Source organism: Chrysemys picta, chromosome 2 (genome assembly GCF_011386835.1).
Source record: "Chrysemys picta bellii isolate R12L10 chromosome 2, ASM1138683v2, whole genome shotgun sequence".
Taxonomy (NCBI): domain Eukaryota; kingdom Metazoa; phylum Chordata; order Testudines; family Emydidae; genus Chrysemys; species Chrysemys picta.
Window position 1 is genome coordinate 57452292 of NC_088792.1, and position 27914 is coordinate 57480205.

Sequence of the window (27914 nt, forward strand, 5' to 3'; positions counted from 1 at the left end):
CCCTCAGGAATGTCTATTGAGGTCTCAAGGCTGCAAGTTCTGGAAAAACCCATACCTGGTTAATCAATAATCAGAAGGAACCTCTTGCTTGAAACTGCTTACTTAACAAGGTTTCTTTAAGGGACATTGTCATTCTATTACTAATGTATAAATAAGTGGACTCCTTTGGGGGACTCTTCGGGACTGGTCTCTCCCTCTGGATGCATCTTGTGTTCCCCACCGGCAGACGGGCTGCCACTAGGCCACTCGAGAGCCACACTCAGCTTTGGTAATTATGTAGGGTTGGGGGTGTTTTACTAATCTTGTTGTGGATGTGTGTAAGTGCTAAAGTCTAAGTAAAGTTTAGCTTTAAGTGAAAGCACTCTTGTTGTCCTGCTTGTACCAGCCATCTATCGGTCGGACGGTCGTATCTCCCCTGATTTATTTTCTGACACCTCCTCGCACAGAGTAAAAGTTACCAAGAGCTTTGAGTTGAAAGAACCCCGGGTAACAGACGGAGTAAGTGAGTTTTTTATTAATGTTTTAGACCATTTGTGTCTTAAAGCTTTTACACAACATGTCTTTGTTTCTAGAGCATTTGTCTAAGAAATGGGAAAACACAGGAAAACAGCTTGTCCTGTATTTATTTATTTGTTTTGTCGAGAAAAAGCAAATTTCTATTGTTCCTGGGACTATAGTTGCGGTAGGAGCATGCAATCAGTTGGGATTTTCACAGGATTCTAAGGGAGTTAGGTGTCCAATTCCCACAGAGTTTAACGAGAGTCCAGAGTCTAATTCCCTTAGGCTTCTTTGCAAATCCCAGCCTGTTGGCTATGCAAGACATTAATGGATTTATTTTCTTGGGACAACTAAGCAAGTAATGCAAAATACCGGAAACCATAGGTTTATGTTAATTGCAATTTCTGGTTGGAAAATTTAAGGTGGGCTATAGAAGGAAAATGACAAATTTAGCAGACTGCCAAAAAAATATTAAAGCTACTATTTGTAATTCTTTTCTTTATGGAACAATACACAGAGGGTGGGATCCTGTTTCTCCTGAGTTCCTGAGGATTTTTCTCATAGATCCATAGATTTTAAGGCCAGAGGTGACCATTAGGTCATCTAGCTTGACCTCCTGTATATCCCAGGCTATAGAATTTCATCCAGTTACTTGGTATTGGGCCCAATAACTTGTGTTTGACTAAAGCATATATTCCAAAAATGCATCTAGCCTTGATTTAAAGACATCAAGAGATGGAGAATCTACCGCTTCCCTTGGTAGTTTATTCCGTGGTTATCCCTCACTGTTAAAAAATTGTACTTACTTTCTAATTTGAATTTGTCTAGCTTTTACTTCCAGACATTGGTTCTTGTTATACCTTTCTATGCTCCATTAAAGAGCCCTTTGGTACCTGCTATTTTCTCCTTGTGAAGGTACTTATACACTGTAATCAAGTCACCTCTTGAATTTTTATTTCTCTCCTTTTTACTTCTGCTTCAGTCCCTCAAAGGGCAGGCAATCTCTAGCTACCCTGTTTACTTCCCTGAGAGGAGCCATTTTTGTAGACAAGCCTGACAGACTTTCACACAATGACTACTGTACACAGAGTACAAAATGTCAAGGCTTGTATGAGAAAATTCTAATTTAGGAACACTACAGTCAAATAGTCTGCAGAATAAAAGTGGAATGTTTCATGTGATGTGATTTTTCTAGCTGATCATAAAAAAAAAAGCTGCATGTGGCCATCATCTAGAAGCCTTGTCACATCTTGTAAAGTAGAAAGCTTGATTCTTCTGCAACCTACTCAGTGGAAAAATGGGTTGCTGAGACAGTTATCTGGCACAAACACAATGGAACAAGAAAAATGCCCCTTTTAAATTTGACTGAAGAATTTGACTCTGGTGCTGTGCCACCCACTGCTCTGAATCTGAATAATCCAGTTCTGCCTTCCTACCTGAAAGCAAACCTAATATTTACTTTCCTACAATAAAAATTCCAGAATCTTTAAGTTGATTTCATTGAAATGCATTTTGTTTTGAGCAAGTAATAGACATGTTATCCTTTGAGTCTTGGAATTTTTTCAAAGTAAAATGCTAACAGGCTAAAAAGTGAAGTTGGAATTGTCAAAGCTAGACAAGCATACGACTGTGGAGTTTTCTGCCTAAGTGGACACCCAAATGGAATTTATGTACCCATAGAACTTTCAGCAAGGTGACTGATATGACTGTATAATTGATGTGTGCTTTGGAAAGAGGTTGCATATTTTGGGGAGCCTTAGGTCCTCCACAGCTTGCTTCTTGGCAGCAACCGGGGAATGGGAACGGTGCCGAGGTGGGCGTTTTTGCGGCCTGGGAGAACGCCGGTTCCAAGATGAGCGTGGGATCTTCTGCGGTGCCGGAGCCGGTACCGCTGGAGGGGCGCTCCGCACCGAGGCGCTTGGGCCCGCGTTTTGAGAGGGCCGCAGGGCCGACTCCATGAGGAGTTGCCTAAGACGGAACTCCCTCTCCTTATGCGTTCGAGGTTTGAACGCTTTACAAATTTTGCACTTGTCTGCTTGATGGCCCTTCCCCAGACACGTGAGACAGGAATTGTGGGGGTCACATGTAGGCATGGGCCTGATGCAAGACTTGCAAGTCTTGAAGCCCTGAGACGGCATGCCCCAGGGCCCGCAGGGCAGTCGTTGACAAGACCGCCCTCTAACAGCTAAACTACACTTAATACTATGGAAAAACAATTAACGCTTACTAACTACTAACTATTTACAATGAAGATAAGAGAACGCTAGCGATAAGTGGAACACTTGAAAACACAAGAGACCACTGTTCCAACAACCGTTGCAGGCGGTAAGAAGGAACTGAAGGGGGGTCAGGCCGGCAGGGGCTTATGTATAGATCGCCATTTCGGCGCCACTCCAGGGGGCTCCCCAGCTGGCCCGATGGGTAGCTGCTAGGGTAAAAGTTTCCGACATCCGTGCACGCAGCACACACACACACCTAACTGGAATTGATATGAGCAATCATTCGAAGAAGAACTTAAAGAAGAGAATAACCTGGAGTCATTCCCATTTTTGTCCAGGCGCCCCCGACCGACCTCACTGAGGTTGGCCAGGAGCACCCACGGGACGACGATGACGGCTAGCAGTCGTATTGTACGTCTGCCGTCCGCAAGGCTGATATGTAGCACTGCAGTACCGCGTCTGCCAGCAGCACCCAGGAGACATACGGTGACAGTGAGCTGAGCAGGCTCCATTCTTGTCGTGGTATGTCGTCTGCACAGGTAACCCAGGAAAAAAGGCGAGAAATGATTTTTTGCCATTGCTTTCACCAAGGGAGGGAGGGGGGACTGATGACATGTATCCAGAACCACCCGCGACAATGTTTTTGCCCTATCAGGCATTGGGAGCTCAACTCAGAATTCCAATGGGCGGCAGAGACTGCGGGAACTGTGGGATAGCTACCACAGTGCAACGCTCCGAAGTCGATGCTAGCCTCGGTACTGTGAACGCACACCGCTGACTTAATGCGCTTAGTGGGGACACACGCAATCGACTGTATCAAATAGATTTCTAAAAAGTCGACTTCTATTAAATCAACCTAATTTCGTAGTGTAGACATACCCTAAGTCATTAGGTATTGAACTACATTGCTCCTTGGTGCAGGCCATTTTGGCAAAGTCTGTTGGTGATGAAGAGCAAAAAATCCGAACTCTTACTGCTGAATAAAAGAGGGTTAAATCCAAGGAAACAAAATGTGTGTGTGATACTTAGCTACTCAGGATGTACAGTTTCCTCTCACCACCACAAGTGATCACAAAACACACTAATTATTTGCCTTCTAGTTGGAGCTCAATATAACTGTGCATCATTACCAACCACTATCACATCAGAATGCTCAGCTTTACCTCAGCCACTTGACCAGAATCTCTTAGCACAGCTGTAGGGGGGTCCAGAACTTCTAATACTGCACTATAATAATACTTTGCTAAGAACATAAGAACATAAGGTCTCTGTGTTTCCTGCTCAGGCATGGAATTGTTTCACAGACAATGTCTTTCAGTCTTTTAAAAACTTGTCTTTTACTCAATATACTAGTGTCTTTTTTCCTATAGGAGTGGCTTCCTAAGGGCTCTATAAGTGGCTTCCTAAGGTCTCTGAAGCAATTGTAGCCATGCCGGTTTCATTGATAGCCACACCCTGGCCTGTATCTCTTCAGTCTTGCTATCTGAAACCACTTCTCCCTGCTTTCTCTACTTCTATCTCTTCTCACTTTGGATTTTCTTCTTTGTCTTGTTCACTTTTAAGGAATCTCAAATTTGGACAGTTACTTGTGCCTTAGCTTTCTCTCTGTGAAGTTATATGCAGACTTCAGTTCATGTTTCTCCAACTAACTAGCAATTTGCTTTTCTTTATGGTCTTTACACAGTGCTGCAAAGAACTAAATACTGATTGTTTTAGTTTTTGTTTTTGTTGCAGATAAAATGTCACCTTGCAGATAAAATGCCACCTTGCAGCTCCCATTTACCTCTGTGGAAGCTAAGGGGTTCTCAGCACTCTTGCAAATCAATTACTGATTTAGCAGCCTAACTTAGGCTGGAAGGGACCTCAAGAAGTCATCAAGTCCAGCTCCCTGCCCTTAACTTTGTTTTGGAAGTATGCTTTGCTGAGCACTGTGCACAGACATTAAGACAGTCCATGTCCTTGAGATATTACAATCAAGTCAACAGACAAATAAGGCAAGACACTCTTGAAAAAACCATACTTAACACAAACAGAAAAACTAAAATAAAAATGTTTTCCTGTCTAGCCAATTTGCTAGCAGAAAATGTAAAGGGATACAGTTTGTTTTTGGGAACCAAATTCTGCTCAGTTACACATATGCAGCCCTGTTCAACCAAATGTGACTGAGTGGAGAATGTAACCTTATTTCTATTCCATGGGTTCTTAAGGTATTGCCTCAGAAATTTAACTTCCCCACAAATCCAAAACTCTTTCCCCTATACCACTAGTAGAGTCAACGATTGATCTTTCATATCAGTCTTCTCCTTTATTTACTCATATTTGCTACTGGAAGGATCTGTAAGAAAATCATTTGCATCATTTCTGGTTTGGGTTCTTGACCCAAGGCATCCCAAGAGTTGCCATTTTATGCTATCATATCTCCTTTCCCTCATGTTATTATACTTATGGGATATAATAACTGGAAATTCACAGGAATCCTTCATTATATCCTTTCCTCTATCACATCTCTTGTCCCGGAAGGAAAGAAACTATTCTGTTTGTCCATCTGTGTTAAATATGGCATGGCCAATATTTTTTCCACTATCCAACATCTCTAGCACATATATAATATGAACTATGCAGTACATATTTTCAATAAAGAGTCCATTCTAAATTGTTTATAGAACATGCACACTATAATGTCTCTACTAAGACTAATTAAAAAATGAAAACATGCAAAAGTGAATTATCCTACACCGTAATTAGGTTATTTATTTTGTCTACAAATAGAATCTTGCTGAATTTTAAAGCTGAAAAACTTGTGAGAGCACTCAACTTGGACATACTCATGGGATTCAGAATTATGGCAGTGGCAGCTGTGAAATAAAACTAGAGTAATTCATCTTTCAGTCAGCCCTAAAATGGCATGTCTGAGGAACACCATCTAGTGGGTAACTGTAGTAGAAGCAAATGTGTACTTTGCAAGCAAGTTCTGCTCTTTACTATGTAAGGACCATCTCTGATCCACTCACTCCCACAATTTTTTGTAGTGTCAAGTGTCAATTTTATCCAATGTCATTCAGATTGAAGGTTAATAGTTTTATTTTGAATCCCATCCTTCAAAAATGCAGATGTCTTTACAAATTATCCCTGACTACTAAGGAACATGGGCTCAAACCTCCCTTTGAACACAAGTACCATGATGTATCAGTATGACTCATCTGGACATGCCTAGAAATAATACATTTGTCAGTACATTAATGAGGAGTCTATGAAGTTGAGCAACAAATTACATCACAACAGCAAATTAACCTGAAAATAGAGAAACTGAGAATGTTGAAGCCTGAACCATCTGCATTTCTATCTGTTATATATTTCAAAAGTGCATATATTGTCGTATCTAAGTACAAAAAGTTGTGTCAAATGTTCTTTTCTTGCTCAGACAGAGCCCAGGTTTGCTAATCTTCAGAGCAGGCTGTAATACTAATTTTTTCCAGCCGGGGGAAGGATCAGAATTTTAGATTAATAGATTATACACAGTTCTTTTTGTGGAGGTCCTTAATATTTGGAAGATATTATGTATGATATGGGCAGTATTGGTAATTTTGCTTTGAAAAACTTATTTGTAATTTTTACCTTTTGTATGAACATCCAGGTTAAAGACAGATGCTCCAAATAGTTAAAGGAATAGATACATCTGTGTATAGCAAAAAGAAAAGTTACTGATCATTGTATTATCATCCTAAAAATTCTCTCACAACCAGGGCTTTTTTTTTTTTTTTTTTTTTTTTTTTTTGTCTCCAACAAAGTAATTTTTATAGGCATGGACTTTTTTACCTCATGAATATAAAATAAAGCACTGTATTATTGATGGGAAAGATTATGGGCACCCTATTTCTAACAAGCTATAAATATACTTGTGACAATCTAGCATGCTGGCTTATAGGGTAAGCCTGGCTATAAATTGGCAAGAGCATACAAACTTGTAGTACATGGTAGAGCATAGAACCAAATGGAGTTTTCTAAAATATACATCCCAAAATCTAAACCTCAGGTAATCTAACTGCAAACTCAATATCTCAGAAATCTTAATATAAAGAGAGAACATCATTTACAGGAATTGCTTCAAGCATGTAGACTAGCTTTTTACTTTAATATAATTCAGTTAAGTAGAATTTAAGCACCTCTAAAGAAAACAATTTTAGCAAAAAACATAATTATATAAGCTTTACATATGAGCATTTGGTTTTAGGCTTAAATGCCTGTCAAACTGAAAGCTGCCTATTGATAGGGCTATCAACTCTTAATTAGATACTATTACACAAAAAGCTAAAGCATTTTTTTTTCATTTGTTTAGCAGTTTCTCAGCAGATTCTGGGTCCCAAAGGAACCCAGGAAATTAAGGCAATTGCCAAGGAAAAAGTTAAGTTTTGCAAAATATTGATTTGAGGACTGCTTTATAGTTGAGGGGGGACATCTGCCTTTGTTGGGCAGAAGTGTGCCTTGTTGCTTTTATTTCTAAGGCTCTAATATTGAGGACTGTAGCTTGATTTTTCTAGTAATTCTAGCCTAGTATTTTAAAATGTATTGTCATTCATGAGCACAACATGAAACATTTCAGAGTGCATTACTTTGCCTTTACAAAGCTTAATATCTTTTGTACATTTATCTGTGATTTCATAATATCTATACTTTGTTCTAATATATTTATTAGCTGGTATTGCATCAATTTATCTATCAAGGGAAGCTACAGCTATTTTAGGGTACATCTATACTTCAAGCTGGGGAAGTAATTCCCAGCTCAATGAGACATACCTGTGCTAGCTCTGATCTAGCTAGTATACTAAAAACAGAGCACAGCCCACTGCAGTGTGAGCAGTAAGTATGCATGTAGGGTCTCAGACAGATATGTACTTGGGGTGGTTAGTTATGTTAGTTCAAATTGAACTGCTCCAAACTCTTCCTCAAAGACTTTGAGGCATGCTTATTTTTTGCCTTTTCTGGTGATCAACATTTCCTCTCCTCATCTTTACCTTCCAGCACTTCTGTGGTTCATGCTGGTTCTGAACTTGAGAAGAAACCTTTTCTTTCTAAGTTGGAAGGTGTATCTTCCCACCTTATATTTGACAGCTTTTACTCCTAATTATAACATGCCCATTCTTTCAGTAGAATCTCCTATCCCCTCAGACAATTTATGGCACAGGTAGCAAAAGAAGCGTGTGATCTTGTTTGTATTTATCTTCAATGGGTAAAGTGCACCATATGATGTGGACCTGCAAAATTTTTGCCCCTTTTGATGGCTCCCTATTTCTTATGGCAAGGACAAACATATGTCTTAAACTGTTGGATTCACTCCTTTGTGATTCACTTTGTCATCTGCCATTGTCCATCATAGGATTGCCAGGACTCAAAGTGACTATATGAGCAATATTTTCCTATAACACAGTGGCTCTCAACCTTTCCAGACTATATCCCTTTCAGGAGTCTGATTTGTCTTGCATACCCCAAGTTTCACCTCATTTAAAAACTACTTGCTTACAAATCAGACATACAAATACAAAAGTATCACAGCACACTATTACTGAAAAATTGCTTACATTCTCATTTTTACCATATAATTATAAAATAAATCAATTGGAATATAAATATTGTACTCACATTTCAGTGTATAGTATATAGAGCAGTATAAACATGTTGTTTTCTGTATGAAATTTTAGTTTGTACTGACTTCACTAGTGCCTGTTGTAGAACAAGGCAAATATCTAGATGAGTTGATGTACCCCCTAGAAGATCTTTGTGTGTTCCCAGGGGTATGCGTACCTCTGATTGAGAACCACTGCTATAACATATTTAGAGTGGAACAGAGGAGAGACTTCCTACAGAAGAGATGGCGTATCCTTCTAAAGTCTTTACTATTTAGCCATATTTTCCCGTGGAAAGGGTTTGAACAACATGTTCTAACAGAAGGCCATGACTCTAAATTGTCAAGACATTAAGTGTATGATTCAGGTATACATGCTGAAATATGATTTATAGCAAGGAATATACAAAAATCCATCTGTTCTAAGGCTCATATCAATGAAGAAAGGGAATGTGTCAGTTTTAAATTTAGCTCTGAGTTTGATTAAGAACCAAGAATGAAAAAAATAGCTCTTTTTTTGTCCAAGAAAAGTTGGTCTTTGACTATTTTGAATAAGGTGGAGTGCTCTGTAGGGTGATGAGTATAATGAGTTTTCCTTTTTCAAATATTTTGTCTTTATGGGAGACCCCAGTGTAGCTCTCAACAACAAGCTTCCTTGATGCTGCTGAGTTTCATATGACTAGGTTGGCAGGGCACACACTTTGGCAGAATTGTCCATGTCTGTTGAAGAGACTAGGACTAGAATAGCAGGGATGGCAGAGGTCAGGATAGAGCTGCACTGACTGAATTGTGGATGGAATTTTGCAGAGTATTTGTCAACAATATATGCTGACTCTCTCACTTTCATAAGCACCACAGGGTACACACAAATGTTGCAAAAGCACTATTGAATGTCTAGGATTTCAGATTTGAGGCATAACACTTGTGACACATCACAGTTTATAAGTACCTACATGGGGAACAAATATTTTGATAATGGGTTTTTCAATCTAGCAGTCTGAGGTATAACAAGATCCAATTGCTTGAAGTTGAAGCAAGACAAATTCAGACTGGAAATAAGGCATACCTTTTTAACAGTGAGTGTAATTAACCCTTGGAACAACTTACTAAGGATTGTGGTAGATTTGCCATTACTAGCAATATTTAAATCAAGATTAGATGGTTTTTAAAAAAAATACTATGCTCTAGGAATTATTTTGGGGAAGTTCTATGACCTGTCTTATACAGGAGGACAGAGTAGGTGATGATGGTCCTTTCCGGCCCTGGAACCTATAGTGGCGTGAGGCATAAACTATACATATGAGCATTTCACTTGAGAGTTAACTGAAAACTGCCTATAGATAGACCTATCAACTCTTAATTAGAGTGCTACACAGCATTTTTTCATTTTTTAATAGTTGCACCATGTTCAAGATACACACCAGTTTTCTAAAGTGCTTCTTTTAATACCCAACTAAGTTTCACACCCCATAAGACAGAAGTGTGAAAATTGTAGAGCAGATATTTCCATGCTAGCTATGGGTGGTATTGCAATTTATATTAAAGTAATTAAAGAGAAACAATGACATATTTCATATGTATCTATGAGGTATATACAGTTCACGATAGAACAAGTTTTCAGTCCCAGTGCCAGAATAACCTAGCCAGTGGGGATAATTGATCGGTTTTATGCACTAACACACATTGTCTAACAGCACTCATAATCTATGGTTGATTGCACTCTGAGCATTGCCAAAATGCCAAACAATCCCCTTACTGTTGAACAAGTTCATAATATTTATATTGACAATTGAGTGTTGAAGACAAAGTCCCATCAGTCATTCTCCAGAGTTAATATCTTTTAATGTTCAAAATCAACACGAGACTGCACAATCCAGACATTCAGATTTTCATTACTTACTTCTTTAAAAATTCCCATTTTATATGTTATGCCTTTTTCACCTAAATATGAACATATTTGAATATGTGAAAATATGTTCCTAAAATATAGCCCAACTTCCAGTTTGTCTTCTGTTTTGTATATTACTTTACTACATACTTCTTCCATAATAAAACGTCTGCTTTTTTGAAAATGAGATACAAAACATGTTTTTTGAGGTGGAGAAAATATCACCATGTTCTATTATAAAATAATGTTCTTCACTTGATCTCAGAATTCAGGATTAGAGAATCATGGAAACAGCTTTAGAATTAATTCTGAATGGCATTTCCCTTCTACATACTGATTTTCAGTCAATGATAACTGTCTCAAAAAATTACTTTTGGGGCTCAAATTTCTTAGGATACATCACAACCTAAAAGCTTTAAAAAAAAAATCACAGAAGGCAGTGCTGTTTGGGCATTGGACTGGGAGTCAGGATACTTTAGGTTTTTTTGTTTTTTTTTCTGGCTTTGCTATTGACCTATTGTGAGATCTTGGACAAATTACTTCAGCTTTCTGGGCTTTGATTTGTCCATCTATAAAATGGGGATTAAAATAGCTCCCTCTGTAAAATACTTTGAGATGTGTAGATGAAACTCTCTCTATATAGTAAGAGCTAAGTAAAAATATTAATATTTTGGGTCAGAAAAAAAATCCTCCGATTTTGAATTGATCCTATCCTAGTATCATATCATTATGTTTGAGGCCCTCTCTACTAACAACCTTTTGTTTTAAAGGAGTGGAGTAGAACAAATAAAAATAAAGGAGAGGGAAAGCATTAGTGGAATGGCAGGAAGAGCAGATGAGGAGACAGCAGAGCAGGGAAGGCATTAGCAAAAAACAGTGTTGCTAATAAGGGATTAAATCCTGAACCCATTTAAGTCAATGGAAGTTTTTCCACTTACTTTATTGGGCTCAGGATTTCACCTAACCTCTTTTCCCCAGAGCACCACACTAAAGGGAAAGTACTTTTTATGGGGCAAAGAATGTCACAGAAGGAAGGTGCTGCTTTCTCTCATTTACCTGCAGCTGAATTTCTGTGCTGGAGTTATAAAGCCGGGAGCACTATTTCCTCTTATCAATGACTTTTTAAAACTTCCCTTCTCCATGTTATGTTTCTTTCTCTTTCTCCTAATACAAAATGGTATGGTCCCTAAAACTGATGATGTTTGAATGCAGCTACCCATTTGAGGTTCAAGGAGTTCAGTCCGGGCGTACATAGGAAAGGGCTTTACAGACCAACTGTAAAGCACAGAAGGCCATCAGAGCGCTGAAAGTAGAATTGTCTAGTTGCGCTGTTGTCTGGAAGGCAGCTGCAGGCGTATTTGTCTTCACCCACTGTTCCATGAGAACTATGAATTATGACGGCTTTGTATGGTTGAGCTGCTTTGAAGTGTTGCAACGCCTTTTTTTAAATTTTAGTTGGGGCTACCTGAGACTGTGTGGAAGCTGAATTGCCACTGGGGCAACTTCTGAAGCCATTTTGAAATTCAGTGGGAGCTGTCTTCTAGCTTTGTTGAAGCTGTTTTTAAAAGACTTATGGGGATTTAGCTGAGTCTTTTGGGCAGTATTGAAGGTCAGTGAAAATTCTTTAATTTTTATGAAGCTATTCTATGTTGGAGTTGTTTTTGTCATTTAATTTAATAGAAGAAGCAAAGAAAAACAGTTCCAACAAAGATAAGGAGTTGGGTTTTGTGGGAGGAAAGATTGCTTCCTTCTTTTCCTTCGCTGTGATTTTGCTGGGAAAATCTGTTACCTTACTAGCATCACTTTAAATAAAATCCTCACTCTTGCTAATGCTGGCTCATGTCCACCAGTGGTAGCAACGTTATAGGCCATAGTGAAGATGACTTGCTGGCCATTGCCAGTGTTTTTAACATTGTGCCCTTTAGACCTAATTAGAGACAGTTTGGATGGCCTGGTGTTATATATTTGTAGATACAAACAACCCATCTCCACTAAGATTCTCAGGACATTTCTACACTACAGACTTTGGTTGACACAAGTTATGTTGGTGTACAGTCACCAAAGTTAGTGTATTGCTTGGCTGCATGCATAGCTGTGTATAGCTTAGCTGCTTGCATTGGTGCTGTGCACAGTCAACAGGAGTGCTTGTGTTGATGTGAAGTGTAATGTATACCACTGTGCCCTGCACCACTGTCTGGCATAATGCCTTTTAGGAAATTTTCACAATGTGTTGTGGGGTAGAAATGTGTCATGGGGGAATCTCTGGCATCTAGGGTCAAGCTCTCAACATGAAACGTTCTCCATCCCATAATGCCACCCATATCCCAACAATTTGCTGGCACCAATGGAGCTGAAATGATGTTAGCAAGACTGGGAAATTTTGTGAAAAAGTTTCCAGTGTAGTCTGAGCCCTATTGGCTCAGCACAGTTGAGTTTCTGGGGATTTTGTTATTTTTTTTGGAATCTCTCAAGAGTAGTAGATAGGGTAGCTCTGACATGTCCAACTACTGGAAGAACATTTGTCCAGTGAAGAGACCAAACAAGCAGGATCCTGCGGTAATGCCTATACTACAAACTATCATCAGTATACTGTATGTACTCCACCCTATGTTCAGTAATGGTCTGATCAAGAGGCTTCAGAGTTTACTAATGAGAAGCTAGCATCTGCCAACAGTTACTTCAAAACAGTATTTGAGATTACCAGATTTTTTTTTCTTACATTCAAAACAGGAGATAGCTGTGTAATGGATGAGAGAACAAAAATGTTAATGGCTTTTACTGTGTATACGCTGAATAACGTTGGAGGTAGAATAAGTCTGAGACAACACTACTCCCTTTATAAATTGGCTTGTATGTTTTATGGAACACTTTCTCTAGTTCTTTGTTAACAAATACCTGTACAAAGGACCAAATTCGGCTTTTGTTCAATTTTAATACTGAAAAAAAAAAGAGATAGGGCCAGATTTTCAAAGGAATTTAGGATCCTAATGATGCTGTTCCCAATATATCATCTGAACACTACTATAAGTTCTTCTGTTCTAAATTATTCAATCTATTTAAAAAAAAAAGACAATTGCATTGTGAAATAAGTAGGTGGTCTTGATATAACTTTTTAAATATAAATATCCAGGTAGATCAGGGAGCATATCAACAACAATGTAGGTATAAAAACATTTATAGGAGAAAAAAAGTACCTAATGAAAAGCCTTTCTCACGTAGATTTCTTTCCCTTATTTATTAATTGCATGAGAACTTATGTTATTACTACTATTAATTATTTGTATTACAATAGGGCCTAGGCCCTAAATGAGATCAAACACCCATTTTGCTAGGTACTGTACAAATACAACAGATAGCTCTTCAGGGCAGAGATTTACAGTTTAAATAGACAAGACAGACAAATGTTGGGTGAGGAAACAGAGAGATGGAAATGAAATGACATGCTTAAGGTCACACAGCAAATCAGTTGCAGAGTTGGAAATAGAATCCAGGTCCCCTGACTCCCTGTCCAGTACTCAGTCCACTCAAATTAATACCAACTTTAAAAACTCAGGACGGTCCAAATAAAGGGTGGCGGTTTTATTATTTATTGTACAAACAATCTGGTTACTGAAAGTCTGATCCTTCACTTACTGAAGTCAATGGGAGTTTGGCCATTGACTTCAGTGAGAGCAGTATAAGGCACTAGGTTTCACTCAGGGTAAACAGAGGTTCATGTTTAAGGAATGACTCAATTTAGCAGAAGACTGTGTTTCAGTGATTAAAAATATCAATCACTAAACATCATGTTTTAAATGTCCTTCATAGCTACTGAGCAAATAATACCTTTCTCATAACACTTTGCTGAGGTTTAAATTTCAAGGGTTGTATTGTGCCATCAGTTTTTCAGTGGGATTCCCCATTGATTTCAATGGGGAGGTCTGCTGAAAAAAAACCTGACTATGATATGACTCTAAACTAGCAATTTTCTGACTGAAATTAGCTAAGCTAACTTTGTGTGTTAGGGCCAGTAATGTGGGCAGTCTGACCTAATGGTTAGAACCCAGAGAAGACTCAGTTGGGATCAGGAGTCATTCCAAGCCAGAGTCAGAGCCAGAAGTCACACCAGGGGGTCAAAACCAGAGCCAGAGTTAGAAGCCACACCAAGAGTCAAAGCAGAGTCAGAGTTGCTCAAACAAGGCCAAGGTGTGACAGGAACAGGAAGTTTCATGCTAAGAAGTGTCCAGTTAGCAGTCTGCTGTTAGTCAGCTGATCCTTCTGAGTCAGTAGGTATACCCCTGTTTGTGGGATATCAGCTGCAGTTCCCTCATCTGGTCTTGCACCACTGTGTAATAGAGGGTAAGGGTCTTGCTTGGTAACCCTGCAGGCCTGGGCTCAAGAGTTGTGGCACCTGATGCTACCTGCTCCTCCCCCTGTGCATGGGTCCCAAGGCCAGGCTTTTCAGCATCATCACTATGGAAGGCCTAAATTTTTGCAGGGGTATGAACAAGATGAACTGGCTCCCAAGAGCGTTCTTCAGGTCCCCAAACCTTCCCAGACATTCAAATACATGCTCCTCTGTATATTTGGGAATCCAGAATATCCCAAATTATGTACCTCTTTGTGGTCCTGTACTTGAACCAGGGTGGGGCAGTGGACACCAGCTGGGAAATAAATTGTTGACTAAAGGTTTCAGGAAGGATATATGAAATACCAGATTGATCTTCAAGGACTTAGGGAGCTGCAAATTCAAATGCCACCAAATTTATTTGTTGAAGAATGGTGTAAGGGCCTTTGTATTAATAGTCCAATGTATGCATAGGTCAGTCAGTGTGTAGATATTCAGTGGACAGCCGAACTTTCTGACCATCCTTCAGAGGTGGGGCCTCTTGGTGGTATTTGTCAATGTGACATTTGTAAGTTATTTTGGCAGCTTCCAGGTGCTCCCTTAGGTTAGACCAGTGCTTAATTTGTGCCAGGACTTGCCAGGGCTGAGCCCTGGCACCTCTAGGGTTGGCAGTTCATAGCCCCGGTACTTCTGGGCTTGGCAGTTCATAGCCCCGGCACCTCTAGGCTTGGCAGGTCATAGCCCCAGTACTTCTGGGCTTGCTGCGTCAGTTATGAAAGTAAGAAAATTGCTTGAGCCCCGGCACCTACCTGCTTGAGCCCCAGCACCTCTTTCATTACAAATTAAGCACAGTGTTAGACTGAGTCTTATTATTAGTTTGTACAGTAGCTCCTCACTCAACGTTGTATGTTATGTTCCTGAAAAATGAGACTTTAAGCAAAACGATGTTAAGCAAATCCAATTTCCCCATAAGAATGAATGTAAAGGGCTAGGTTCCAGGGAATTTTTTTTTTTGCCATACAGTACAGCACAGTACTATAGTTGGGAGGTGCCCCCGCCTTACCCCACACAGGCACAGCTCACTGGCACTGGAAACAGTGAGGCAGGCAAGGAGGCTGAAGGTGCTGTAGGCTAGGAGAAGCACGTTGCGCAGCAGCAGCAGCAGCTTCCCCTACTCTGCAAGCACCAGGTGTGGGGGGCTTAATCCTCGGCCCGCCCACGCCACCCCTTCCCCCAAGCTCCAACCCTTAACCCACCTCTTCTTCCCCCCGCCTTCCTCCCCTTTTACTCCGCACGCCACATCCTTGCTCCTCCCCTCTCCCTTCCCTGTCTCCTGCCCGCAGCAATCAGCTGGCTTGCAGCATTCAGGAGGCAGGAGGGAGGAGCGAGGACTCGGGGCACAGGCTCCCCCTCCCTCCCCTGCCTCCTGAACACCGCAAGCCAGCTGATTGCCGTGGGCAGGAGGCAGGGGAGGGAGGGGGTAGGTGTGCCATGTCCTCGCTCCTCCCCCTCCCTCCTGCCCATGGTAATCAGCTGGTTTGCAGCATTTGGGAGGCAGGGGATGGAGGGGGAGACTGCGCGCCGAGTCCTCGTTCCTCCCCCCCCCCATCCCTTCTCCCTCCTGAATGCCGCAAGCCAGCTGATTGCCACGGGCAGGAGGCGGGGGGAAGAGGGAGAAGGCACTGATCCGCAGGGTCTGCCAGCGGGTGGGAGGCGCTGTGGGGGCGCCATACGGGAGCTGATGTGGGGGGGTTGCCAGCTGTGGACAAAGCAGGCACCAAAAGTCGTTATAGCGAAGCATTGCACAACTTTAAATGGAGCATGTTCTGTAACTGAGTAGGGACGTAAGATCGAAACAACATTAAGCGAGAGGATGTTAAGTGGGGAGTTACTGTACTAGATCTGAGGCATCAGGAACTGCCATGTATGAGGGAAGGATGGAACTGTGAATGATAAAAATAATTGGAGTAGAAAGAACCAAAATAGGTCTGTGTTATTATAAGCGAATTTGGCTAATGGGAGTAACACAACCCAGTTATTTTGGCAGTGGTTCAGATACTGTTCAACTACCTGGTTAAGCCTTTCTGATGGGCCATTCATCTGGGGGTGATGGGAGATAGATATACTAGAATGCACATCCAGGAGGTGAAATACTTCCTTCCAAAACCTGGTTATAAACTGGGAGCCTCGGTCTGTGGTAAGATGATTGGCGAGGCTACGGAGGCAAAAAACATGAATAATTAGGAGTTGTGTGGCAAGATCCATAGTCGGGAAGTATATGCATAGTATAAAATGTGCCATTTTGGTGAGTCGATCCATATTGTTACTATTGTGTTGTATCCTTCAGATTCTTAGTTCTACTATGAAATCAAGGCTTATATGTGACCAGAGTTTGGAAGGGGTGTCAGGAGGCTGAAAGGCTTGCTTCAGGAGATCTTAGTCTGACTGCAGGTGTTGTAGAACCTTTTGGTCACCTTTGTGGCCACCAGAATGAGTGGGCTACTGCATGCTAAGTCTTCGATTGTCCAAAGAGACCCGCCCAAGGGGTGTTGTGCTGCATGAGCAGCACCTCAAGTTGTGGGGGAATGTCAGGGACATGTTGATGGTCATTAACATAGAATTCATTGGCCCAGGACTAATGGCATAGGTGGTGCTAGGGAGGATGAGGTTGGATGACGTTATAAGCTTTACAAAAGGATAGTCAGGGAGGGCTACTTGGAGAGAGATAAGGAAGTCGGGTATCACAGATCCACAAATGAAATGGTGTGGTTTCCAATACTGTAGAGAGAAATAGTCTCGATGACCCAGTGGTCCTCTCAAGTCCTGATATCTACAGCATGACGAATCTGTTGGGCTGGCCTGGTAGTCTTATGGCAGTAAAATGTGGAAGATCAAAGTTTCTCCTGAGAGCCACATGCTGTTACCACATGAAAAGCCTGAGCTGCTACTGTAAATCAGAAATAGAGAAGGCCTCTTTCCCCCATTGTGACAGAATATACCCGTGTTCACACTCTACACAGTATTGTAATAATGTTTTTATAAGGTATGCCTCGTGAGCTATCACTTAAATTCATAATTTGCTGATCAAAAATATCATGGCAAAATGCACATAGCAGCATATAAACATGAGTTATAAACATAAGCTGAGATCATGACTAAAAGTATGTTTGCCAGATAAGTCTGCGGGGAGATGGCTAAACTGTTTCTCAGACACAAAGGGCAAACTGACACTTCAGCCAGATGTAAACAAGGCTAATGGACCATTACTGCTAAATGGCTATTCTTTGTCAGGAAAGCAAGCAGGGGCAAAAATTCTATGTTTTAGCAAAGAAACAACATTGAGTTTCCTTCCACACAGATTGCCTGTCGCCTTGCTCCCAACTGGAAATGCTTCTCAAAGTGGGAACAGGACTATAAAAGGAAGGGACAGGCATCCCAAGACACTGCTCTCTCTTTCCCTGTCCATTGCATTTTCTGCACCTGAAAAGACAAAGGAAGCAGCCATTAGACTGTGGGGGAGGGTCCTCCTAACCTAAAGGGTTTGGTCAGTAAGACTGCTGAAAGCATGTTGTGAGAAAACTTTGCTTTGAATCTAACATAGTTGTTAGGCCCCACTAAGCATTTTATCTTTATTTTTCTTGTAACCATTTCTTACTTTGATGCTTCATTAATTGTACTCACTTAAAATCTCTTTGTAACTAATAAACTTGTTTTACTGTTTTGTCTAATCCAGTGTGTTTAAACTGAAGTGTCTGAATAACTGTTTAAAACAATAAACTGGCATATCATTCCCCTAAAGGAATAACGGATTTAATATATTCGTTCTATCTAGGAGAGGGCTGGGCAGTACAGGACATACATTTCTGGGAATGGGGCATTGGGGTCGCCCTGCAGCATAACCAAAGCTGGTATGAGCCAAGGTGTGGCTGGCTGGCTACTGCACACACAAATATAGCTGGGAGTGACTTATATCCTGGAGGCTGTTTGTGAGCAGTTCAGGTTGGAGGCCACATCAGCAGGGCATTGTAAAGGGCACCCCAGGTTACAGGGCAGGGGTGACACAGCTATTCATTAGTCTGGATTGTGCTCTGCCCGGTATGTCTCACACCCATAACAACTGTTACACTGGTACCATGCTTCACTGCTCATACTACTCTTTGGAAAAATGGAGCAGAGTGGAAGTTAATGGTGTTGGATAATGTTACTGTTAAGAGGGAGCATGTATGGCTTGTTGTTGCAGCTGTGACTTAACATAAAAACAGATATAAGCCCTGACCTTACATTTCAAAATACAACAAAAGTGATCATTTAATAGCACCCACAACTGTGTTAAAACTTATCACAATACACATAAATAACAAGTCACAACCATGAACATCTTAAAATGTAAGTGATAGATCCAACAATAGAGGAAAAAAACATCCAAAGGGAAGGGGTCAGGCAGGTAATGGTTGTAGGAGGTAAGATTATATGTACTCACTATTTAAAATACTTGATTAGTTTTTAAAAGCGTAAATATACTCTTTTCAAGTTCTATTTGTCTAAGTGGGAGCCTGAATAAGGACTTCAAGCTCCAGGCTGGAATAACTAATTCTCCTTAGATTAGCATCTTCACATTAAAAGTGTGTTCAAAAATTCAGCTGCTGAAAATTTCATTTTACCATTATAGATGAAAGCATGGTTCCCATTTTTGACTGCCCTTCTCCCCTTACAGAGTTCCAAACAATAACTTTGTTGTGTTGATTTAAAGCTTGTTCCTCTGTGAAATCTAAAATGAATAGATTGTCTTTCTATATACCTGTTTGCCTCTCAAGCATTTTCTCATCAGCAGTAAGGCACCATTTCAATCCAAATCCCAAGAGGTATTTTAGCAGCTAAAATGAGTGATTAAAGACTTTCCTGCTGTTATTTATGTACTCTTAAGAAAACTAATTTTTCTTATTTAAGATTTTCAGTTGTCTAAAGCCACCTGGCTGGAATGGAAGCTACTTGCACAACTTTTCTATGACAGCTTCATTCATGCAATATATTTGTAGCTTCACCTGTCCACCACACACACACTCCATCCATTTTTTTAGTGGTCTGAACAAGCAGAGACGTGCACATAATTAATTCCATGAGTGGTAGTTTATTTATGTATTTGCATGTACAATTCTTATTCTTTATTAATTGCACATGATCTGTAACACCTATTTCTGTTAACTCCATATAACTGAAATTCTAAATATAATTCCAAGTCTTCAGACAGATTTTTATTGCAGCTAGATCATTTTCCATTGTGCCACATATATATATATTCGGTCTCTGGAAATGGCCTTATGCTATTTTTCACTCAATCTATGTAGCATAAATGGTAGTACAAATAACATTGCAACATCTGCTTGCACATGTGGAAGTCATAAATATTTTGAGTTGGTTTAAGACCTGTGTTAAATTGAATGCATTTTATTTCACAGCAAAGTACGTGTTGAAGGAACTGGACACAGAATACGTGTATTAAGGTGTGAAGGTGATTTGTAAGTTGCATATCAGTAGTGTAAGTGGTATAAATTTGTTGTACATTAAAGTTCACAAATATTTGCCCAACTGCCAAGAACACCTATGGTTGCTACTCAAATAATGACAGAAATACAGGGCAGTCAAAAATATCCTGTCTTTCAAGATCATAAATCAGCAAGACCCAGTAAAGCCAAAGATGACGTCAAGCGTTTTCTGTTGCTCTCAGGTTTTCCCTTCTCTGAGGTCTCATACCAAGGCACCCTGTCACTACACTCCCACACTCCTGAGGTCCCTTCCAACCCTAATATTCTATGATTCTATAAACCCCTCTAGTTCTGCCTTCAATTCATGGGCCACTGTGGGGGCTCAGGGTACCCCTCTACTGTTAGACCTTTGCCAGTTCTTCAGGGGTGCACTGCTGGAACCATTTTTATAGTGGGGCCGCTGAGAGCTACTGAATGAAAGAGTAAACTCTGTATATAAGCGAAACCACTTCAAGCCAGGCCAAGGGTGCGGCACACCCCTAGTTCCAGCACCAATGTACAGAGGCGTAGTGAGCACCCTCCGTACCCTCCGACCAGAGGGGGCCCCGCAAGGAAGGGGGCCCCTAAAAGTGGCAAAATAAATACCGCATTCCAGTTTCTGCATTATAAGGGGCCCCGCCCGGAAATATGTTCGGAGGGGGCCACCGTTCGGAGGGGGCCACGTTCTTTGTTGCTAGGGCCCTGCCAATGTATTTCTTTTAGCTAAGCATCCAGTCCGTTTTAGCACATTATTTAGTCCCCACTGTCCCCAGCGCTGTCACAAACCCCCATAATGTCCCCACACACCCGCCCACATGCCCAGACCTACACTGCCCCGATCGCTGTCACTCCCACACCATCCCCTCGCATCCCCCCGCGCGCGTGTTCCCGCTGAGTGAGATTCTTAACTGCGCGCGCCCCCGCCGCCCCATCCCGCCCCCCAGTCCGATCCCGGCCCCCCAGCAGCCCGTCCCAATTCCCGGCTCCTCGGTCCTTGGCCCTCCCCTCGGTCTCGCCCTCGTCCCCCTCCCGCTCCTCTTTCATGCCTCTTTGCTCTTTCCCCGCCCCCAGGAGCCCCGGTCGCTTAGGAACAGGAAGCCAAAATGGCGGGTAGCCACAGCAGCAGCAACTACCAGGTGAGCCCCTCCCGCCTCCCTGCCCGCGGATGGCCGCGCCACGCTCTTGAGTCCAGTCCAGCCCAGCCCAGCACATGACCCCAGCCGCCAGCCTCCCCACCCTCAGGCGGGAGCTGGCGCCAAGCCTCTAACCTCCCCCCGCACCAATTCTGCATAACCCCGTTTGGTATATCCCCGCCCCTAGCGCCCCCCCCCACACACACACGGTCGGCGTGCGGGGAGAGGCTGACACAACCACTCCCTCTGGCCTTTGGGGTGAGACACTGACCCCTCATCATCTCCCCGAAGGAGAGAGGGAGTGACCCCCACAGGAACCCCCCACACCCACCCCATGGGGGTAAGACTGTGACCCCCACAGCAACTCCCCAGAGGGGCAGCGGTGGCACCAGCGCTCCAAGCGCGTGCCTGGGGCGGCAAGCCATGGGGGGCGGCCTGACGGTCCCTGCGAGGGTGGCAGTCAGGCAGCCTTCAGCGGCATGCCTGCGGGAGGTCCGCCGGTCCCATGGATTCGGCGGCAATTTGGCGGCAGGTACGCTGAAGCCGCGGGACCGGCGGACCTCCCTCAGGCATGCCGCCGAAGGCAGCCTGACTGCCGTGCTTGGGGCAGCAAAAAAGCTAGAGCCGCCCTTGCAGAGGGGTGAGACCATGACCCCCACAGAAACCCCGCATGCCCTCTCTATTGGGGTGAGACAGTGACCCCTATGCATCCTATCCCCATGGGGATGAGACAGTGCCCCCCACAGCACCCCATGCATCCCATCCCAATGGGGGTGAGACGGTGCCCTCCACAGCAACCCCATGCATGCCATCCCCATGGGTCAGACAGTGACTCCCATAGTAACCTCCATGCCCTCTCTATTGGGGTGAGACATTGACCCCCTGCACCCTTCCAAGGGAGTGAGGCGGTGACTCCCACACAGCAACCTCCCCTTTCACCTTCTCCCCCATTGGGGTGAGAGGCAGTGACCCATACAGCAAAATCACCTTCCATCCCATCCCTATTGTGGTGAGAGAAAAACGTACAGAAAATCTCCAAACCCTGCCATCCCAGCTGTATGAGACTGCCTACTCTTCCCTTATGCCATTTTATCTCTAAAGGGAAAGAGTCTTAGATACATGCAGCAACTTCCCCTCCATCACATCCTTACAAGAAAAACCTGTACAATAAACAGCAACATGTCACCTCTCCATTTCATCCTCAAGGGGTTAGAAAGAAACTGACACAACTAGTATAATGAGATGTCATGGATTATCCCAATTTTAAAGTCCCAGCTTCAATCCCAGTAGTATTAGCCAGGCAGCTGGATGATCAGCTAAATGCCCTATCCATCCCTGTATGCTCTATTTCCTCTGTTTGCCTCTTCCTTGTAAAATTGTGCTAGATATGGATGCTCAGTATGAGTTATCCTATAAACCACTTTTTGGTAGTGAGGGAGATTCCATGAGGAAATATCTGGTATGGAGAAGCTGCAGATCTGGGTCCTGTGCAAGCGCAGCTGGAACCCGCCTCAGGAGAATGGGCAGGAAGTTGTAGCAGCAGTAGGACTAGGATCTAGATTCATCAGGTTCTTGTGGAACACAGGGAGGGCTGGTTGGGAAAGGGGAGGCAGCAGGGAGGATTACATGCCTGAAGGATAAGGAGGGAATGTAGAAGGAGGCTGAAATATTGGGATTTAAGGAAAAGAAATAAACTTTCTTTAATCTTCTCCCAGATGTCAAAACCGTGCTGTGCATGTTTCTCTTACAAACAGTTGTGCTGTGCAGTTGTCCTGATTTGCATTTTAAAAACATCTGATCATTATTACCACTGGTCAGAAAACATTTTTTGTGCAATACATTTTCCATTTTTCATTAAAATTTCTAGCCAGCTATAATTACTCTACAAACTGCAAAATCCTCCATCCTCAGAGAAGCAAGGTTGTAACATACTCATATTGCCATATATCAATATTCCCAAGCAATTTTGTATTTCTAAAGTAAAGTCAACATCTGTGTTTACTGTATACTATAGATAGATTTTAACTTTTTAGATGTTTTGGACCACACTAATCTCAGATATAATTTACTATAAATAGATTTTTTAGAGGTTTTGCACCAAACTAGTCTCAGACACATTGCGTACATTGCAGTATATAGTAAAAGCCTTGCTAATTCTCCCATAGTAAACCTACTAATTCTGGCAGAAAATCTCATGTTCTCTGCTATGTTTCAGCAGAGTCTTAATAGCCAAGACCCATAATGATGCTTCATATTGCTAAGACTTCATTGCTTTTATAAAATATACCATGGTAATTTACTGGTATGGTATACCATGAAAAATCACAATTAAAATTACATTTGTCAAAATAAATGGAGAAGTTACATTTTGTGATTGAGTAGTTGTGTTTTTTTAAATTCTGTTTAATCACTTAGGTTCCAATCCTGCACAATGTATCTATGTACATTAATGCTCATTGTGTACAGTTAAGCTGTATATGTGTTTGCAGGTTCTACACTTTATTAATCTTCAAAATTTGATCATCTACAAGGGTCTGCTGGTCATTAGCAAGAATTAGTGTGCTGGTTTTATTTTATCTCAATCCTGCCCTTGAGAATGCACTTCTTGTGCAGTGGTTTTTCCCCAGATATGTAGCAATGTATCTATTTAAAGAATTGAATATGACAAGGATAAGAAAAACTGGAGTAAGAGTACCATAAATGTAGGTGTCTTCTTCTTATCAATTTAAAACAGAAGCTTCCAGTTTCACCTCTCTTTACTTTAGACCTTATTGTTATTGCATGCAAGATCTTTACTTGCAGGGATGAAGTCTGACAAATTAATTTTGTTATCAGGCAATAGAAAATCAGCTAAAGATATGTGGCTTTAAGAGGGATATGGATGTCTCAGTGTTGTACCTTGCTGGACAGTAAGTACAATTTATATTACTAATACAGAGGGGTTTTGTATTAAATAGATCCAGATGACACCATGTACGTTAGTTTTTTGTAGTGCTGTGTATGTCAGATATTTTGTGAAAGTTATTTATATATGAAGCACACAGTAAATCATACTTACACAACAGATGGTGGACCAGGTATAAAAATAGAGAGAAATAGTGAAATTTTGCTGACATATATGGGCCAACTAAATTCACAGCTAAGTAGTTAACTTCCTCAGCCGTCGATGTAGATCCAGCTCAAGAAGGAGAGAAGACAGGCTCTATGGGCAGCTCTTCACTTATCTGACTAGCTTGTAAAGTTGGATGAGAGAAGCAGCAAGAAGGCAAGCAGAAGTTGAAAGTACAGGAGCATCGTTGGCTAAGAACCTGCATATCTGTCTTTATGTTGTCCATCCCTCACTTCCTGCAATGGCCCTGGAGTTCCCAGGCATGAGAGCAATTCACTGCTATCTAGAGAAGTGGTAGGATAGCTATAGTGGCTTCTTTTACCACCTACTGTCAATTGTAGCAAGTAGCCAGAGATTTTGGGGAAATGGGAAGGTAAGGGAGAGAGACCATAGCAGTTGGGAGGGGTCAAAAACACCAGGAACCTGATGGAGAGAAGAATGACAGATTATTAGGTGACGTGTTAGGATGAACATTTTGATAGGGTGCCATAAGGTATAGGGTGCAGAAAAGGGGACACTTGAAAGTTGTTTAGAGGCTCACTTTGAATTTCCAATTAAGGACTCATCCAGAAATTGTTGTAATCCTGGCTACAATCTCACAATTGCACCTAAGAATACTTACACTGTGCATATCATGTTTACACAGCTACATTAGCATAATAATATAGGGCCAGTTTTTAAAAGGTGTTTAAGTGTCTAAAGGTATGGATGTGTACCTACTGGGATTTACATTGTTTGCCCAGATTGATTTCAATGGGAGTTAGGCATGAGGGGCCAGACTTAGGCCCAGATCCTCAAAGGTATTTAGGCCCCTAACTCTCATTTATTTCAATGGAAGTCAGGAGCCTAAATACCTTTGAGGATCTTGGTCTAGGTGCTTTTGAAAATCCTGCTCAGTGCTTATCTGTAACTTGGGTGCCTAAATACTTCTAAAAATCTGCCTTATTGCCTGAATTGCACCTAAAAGACTCATTCCCTGAATTGCATTTAAAAGGCTGTGCTACTGTTTGAAAATAAAATGTATTGTACTTTGGTGCTGAAAAATGATTAAAATATATGTTAGCGAGAACTTAACATATAGAAAGTATAAATCAATAAAGATATAAACCATTAGGAAAATAAAATTAGTTTAAGTATAAAATTATGGAAAAAAATTAGAAGCATCTATGATTGTAGAAAAAGATATGTGATATTATTTTGTATTATTTGACTAATAGCAGGTTATCATGTAATTAAAAATTATTATGCATACACATAAGGGGGCAGAGTTAAGTCTGCATGTAACCTTACCAGTTGTGTTTCCTGAGTGATAAATGTGTAACCGTAGTGCTCTTGCAACAGTTTTTGCTCAGGAATAAAAAGAACAGATCAAATGGCAGATATGGAAATGATCAGTATGCTCAGCAAGGGATCGTTTTTCCCATTCCAATGTATGCAATCCTTGAACTTCAGCCAGTGTCAGTATCAGATGATATCCCTGGATTTTTGACTTGACACAATGTTCTGCTGGCTAAACAAAGAATATGAAAAATTAATTATTAAAATCTGTCAAACTAGAGATGAAAATCATATTTTAAAACCAGTGCTATTAAGGGGACATGAAAAAATGTACCTTTGAACACTGAAAGCTGGAAAGAAATGCTGGAGGCCAAAAAGGATGAGTTTGTAAAAGACATGCAAAGGCTGGAAGGCATATGTAAAGGGACAGGCTCTTTTAAAATGTGAAAGGAATTAATCTCTACTTGGGGCCATTTAAATGCCTTAGTACCAGAAAGAACAGAGCAAGAGTCGAGATAGTTAAAATGAGCATATTATTAGGGAGGGAAGAAAGTGAATTAAAATGTAGTTTATAAAATTAAGAGTAGTGCAGGAAGTGCAAAGACAATTCCTCTGCTAAGAGACAGTAAAGAGAAACTTCAGCTTGATGGACTGTGAAATAATGCAGGATTTGATCAGTAAAACTATATAAAAGAATAATATAATAGCCCTGTAAAAGAGTAGTGTAAATATGAAGATCCTGATCCAATAAACACATGCTTTATTTAACTACTTTGAATAATCTATTTACTGATTACTCACTTTAAAGCATGTGAGTAAGTGTTTTCAGGATCATGTCTATGGATTATTTTAAGGAAGGCCAATTTACCAAATTAACAAAGGACTATCAGTCTGTATTGGACTATCTAGACTTCAAAAAATGGAAGCATAAGAGCATAAACCCAAATTAAAGGTATGTCTATGCTGTGAGCGGGGGTGTAATTCCCAGATCAAGGAGACATACCTGCTAGTTCTGATGGTGTGAGCAGCTAGCTGCCCCAAGTACATACTTATGGTCTTGGACAGATACATACTCAGAGTAGCTAACCTCTTGCATCATCGTGGCTACACTCCTACTTTTAGTGCACTAGCTTGATTAGAGCTAATGCAGTTATGTCTCCTTGAGCAGGGATTGAGCTGGGAATCACACCAGCTCGTAGTATAAATGTACCCTTAGTTGGTGGGGTATGCTTCAAGCAGATTATTTTTAAAAGCTGGACTAAGCAGAGGTGCCTAGTCTCATCTTTCCTCTTCTTTTTTTCCTGGATATGGAACAGTTTGCATGGAAGATTAGAGAAAAATCAGATACTAAGTTTTACAGTTCATTCATAAACAAATCAATTGGCACTTTAGGCTGATGATATGATGTTAATCATTTCTGATCCTATTGCTTCCTTACCAAACACAGGTCCTGATCCTGCAACTTGATCAAATCCATTTACAAAATCAATTTTAAGATAAATATCATAGAGGAAATAAAAATCCTTTATGGCAGCGAAGGATGAGGGAGAAGCAAGTATTACAAGAATTATTGGCCAGTTCAACTTGGGTTTTCTGGTGAGGGAAGTTTATTGTGGTTTATATTACCCTAGTGACCTAAGGCCCCATTGTGCTAGTTGCTGTATAAATAGAAAAGAGACAGTCCCTGCCCCAAGGAGCTGACAGTCTAATTTAAAACAAGACACATCAAGTGAGTGTAATTAAAAAATAGGAGGGAATGCAGGAGAGACAGTAATCATAGCTTCTTCTTCGAATGATGTCCTTGTGGGTGCTCTATTTGTAGGTGTGGAAGTGCCCCCTGTGCCTGTGATCTGAGATCTTCATCAGCCGTGCCCGTTGGACTGCATATGTGCCCCTCCCCCTTCTCGTGCTGTGAGCAGGATGCAGATATATCACTGTGTGGTCCAACCACCCCCAGTTCCTTCTCTACCGACTTTGGTCTGGGACGGAATCCACTGCAGAGCCTGCTTCTCCTATTACCTCACTAGATTGTCCCTTACCTGTTAGTGTAGTGTAGTTAGTATTTTCTTCTTCACCTTTCTTCCTTCTATCTATAAACATTTTTTGTTTGTTTTAACTTTACCGTTACAGTTATTTCATAACTTAGGTTTCCGTTTTCCCTTGTTTCCGCCCTTCCTGACCAGGAAGCCTTTTTCCTCCATCCTTATGCCCAGATCCCCTGGGTTTAAGAGGTGTGTTTCTTGTGGCTCCACCTTCCCGGTAACAGGTGACCACCAACAGTGTATTCACTGCCTTGCCCTGAAACCTAGAGCCAGAAAAG

At 41.4% G+C, this 27914-nt stretch overlaps 1 protein-coding gene across 14 annotated transcripts in view; it reads left to right on the forward strand.

Annotated features, from left to right (window-relative positions):
* Positions 1-27914, forward strand: part of LRRC72 (leucine rich repeat containing 72) — a 101600-nt gene that overhangs the window by 38060 nt on the left and 35626 nt on the right. Inside the window, exons 1-4 of one of the 14 annotated variants that reach the window (XM_065583205.1) lie at positions 115-268; positions 386-498; positions 20009-20088; positions 24043-24116. In XM_065583205.1, the coding sequence (XP_065439277.1) occupies positions 24085-24116 (32 nt within the window). In that variant the 5' untranslated portion in view covers positions 115-268; positions 386-498; positions 20009-20088; positions 24043-24084. Of the gene's footprint in view, positions 1-62; positions 269-385; positions 499-20008; positions 20089-20958; positions 21211-24042; positions 24117-27914 lie in introns of those variants that run through there. The other 13 variants (XM_065583206.1, XM_042856587.2, XM_065583203.1 and 10 more) reach the window with 13 other exon arrangements.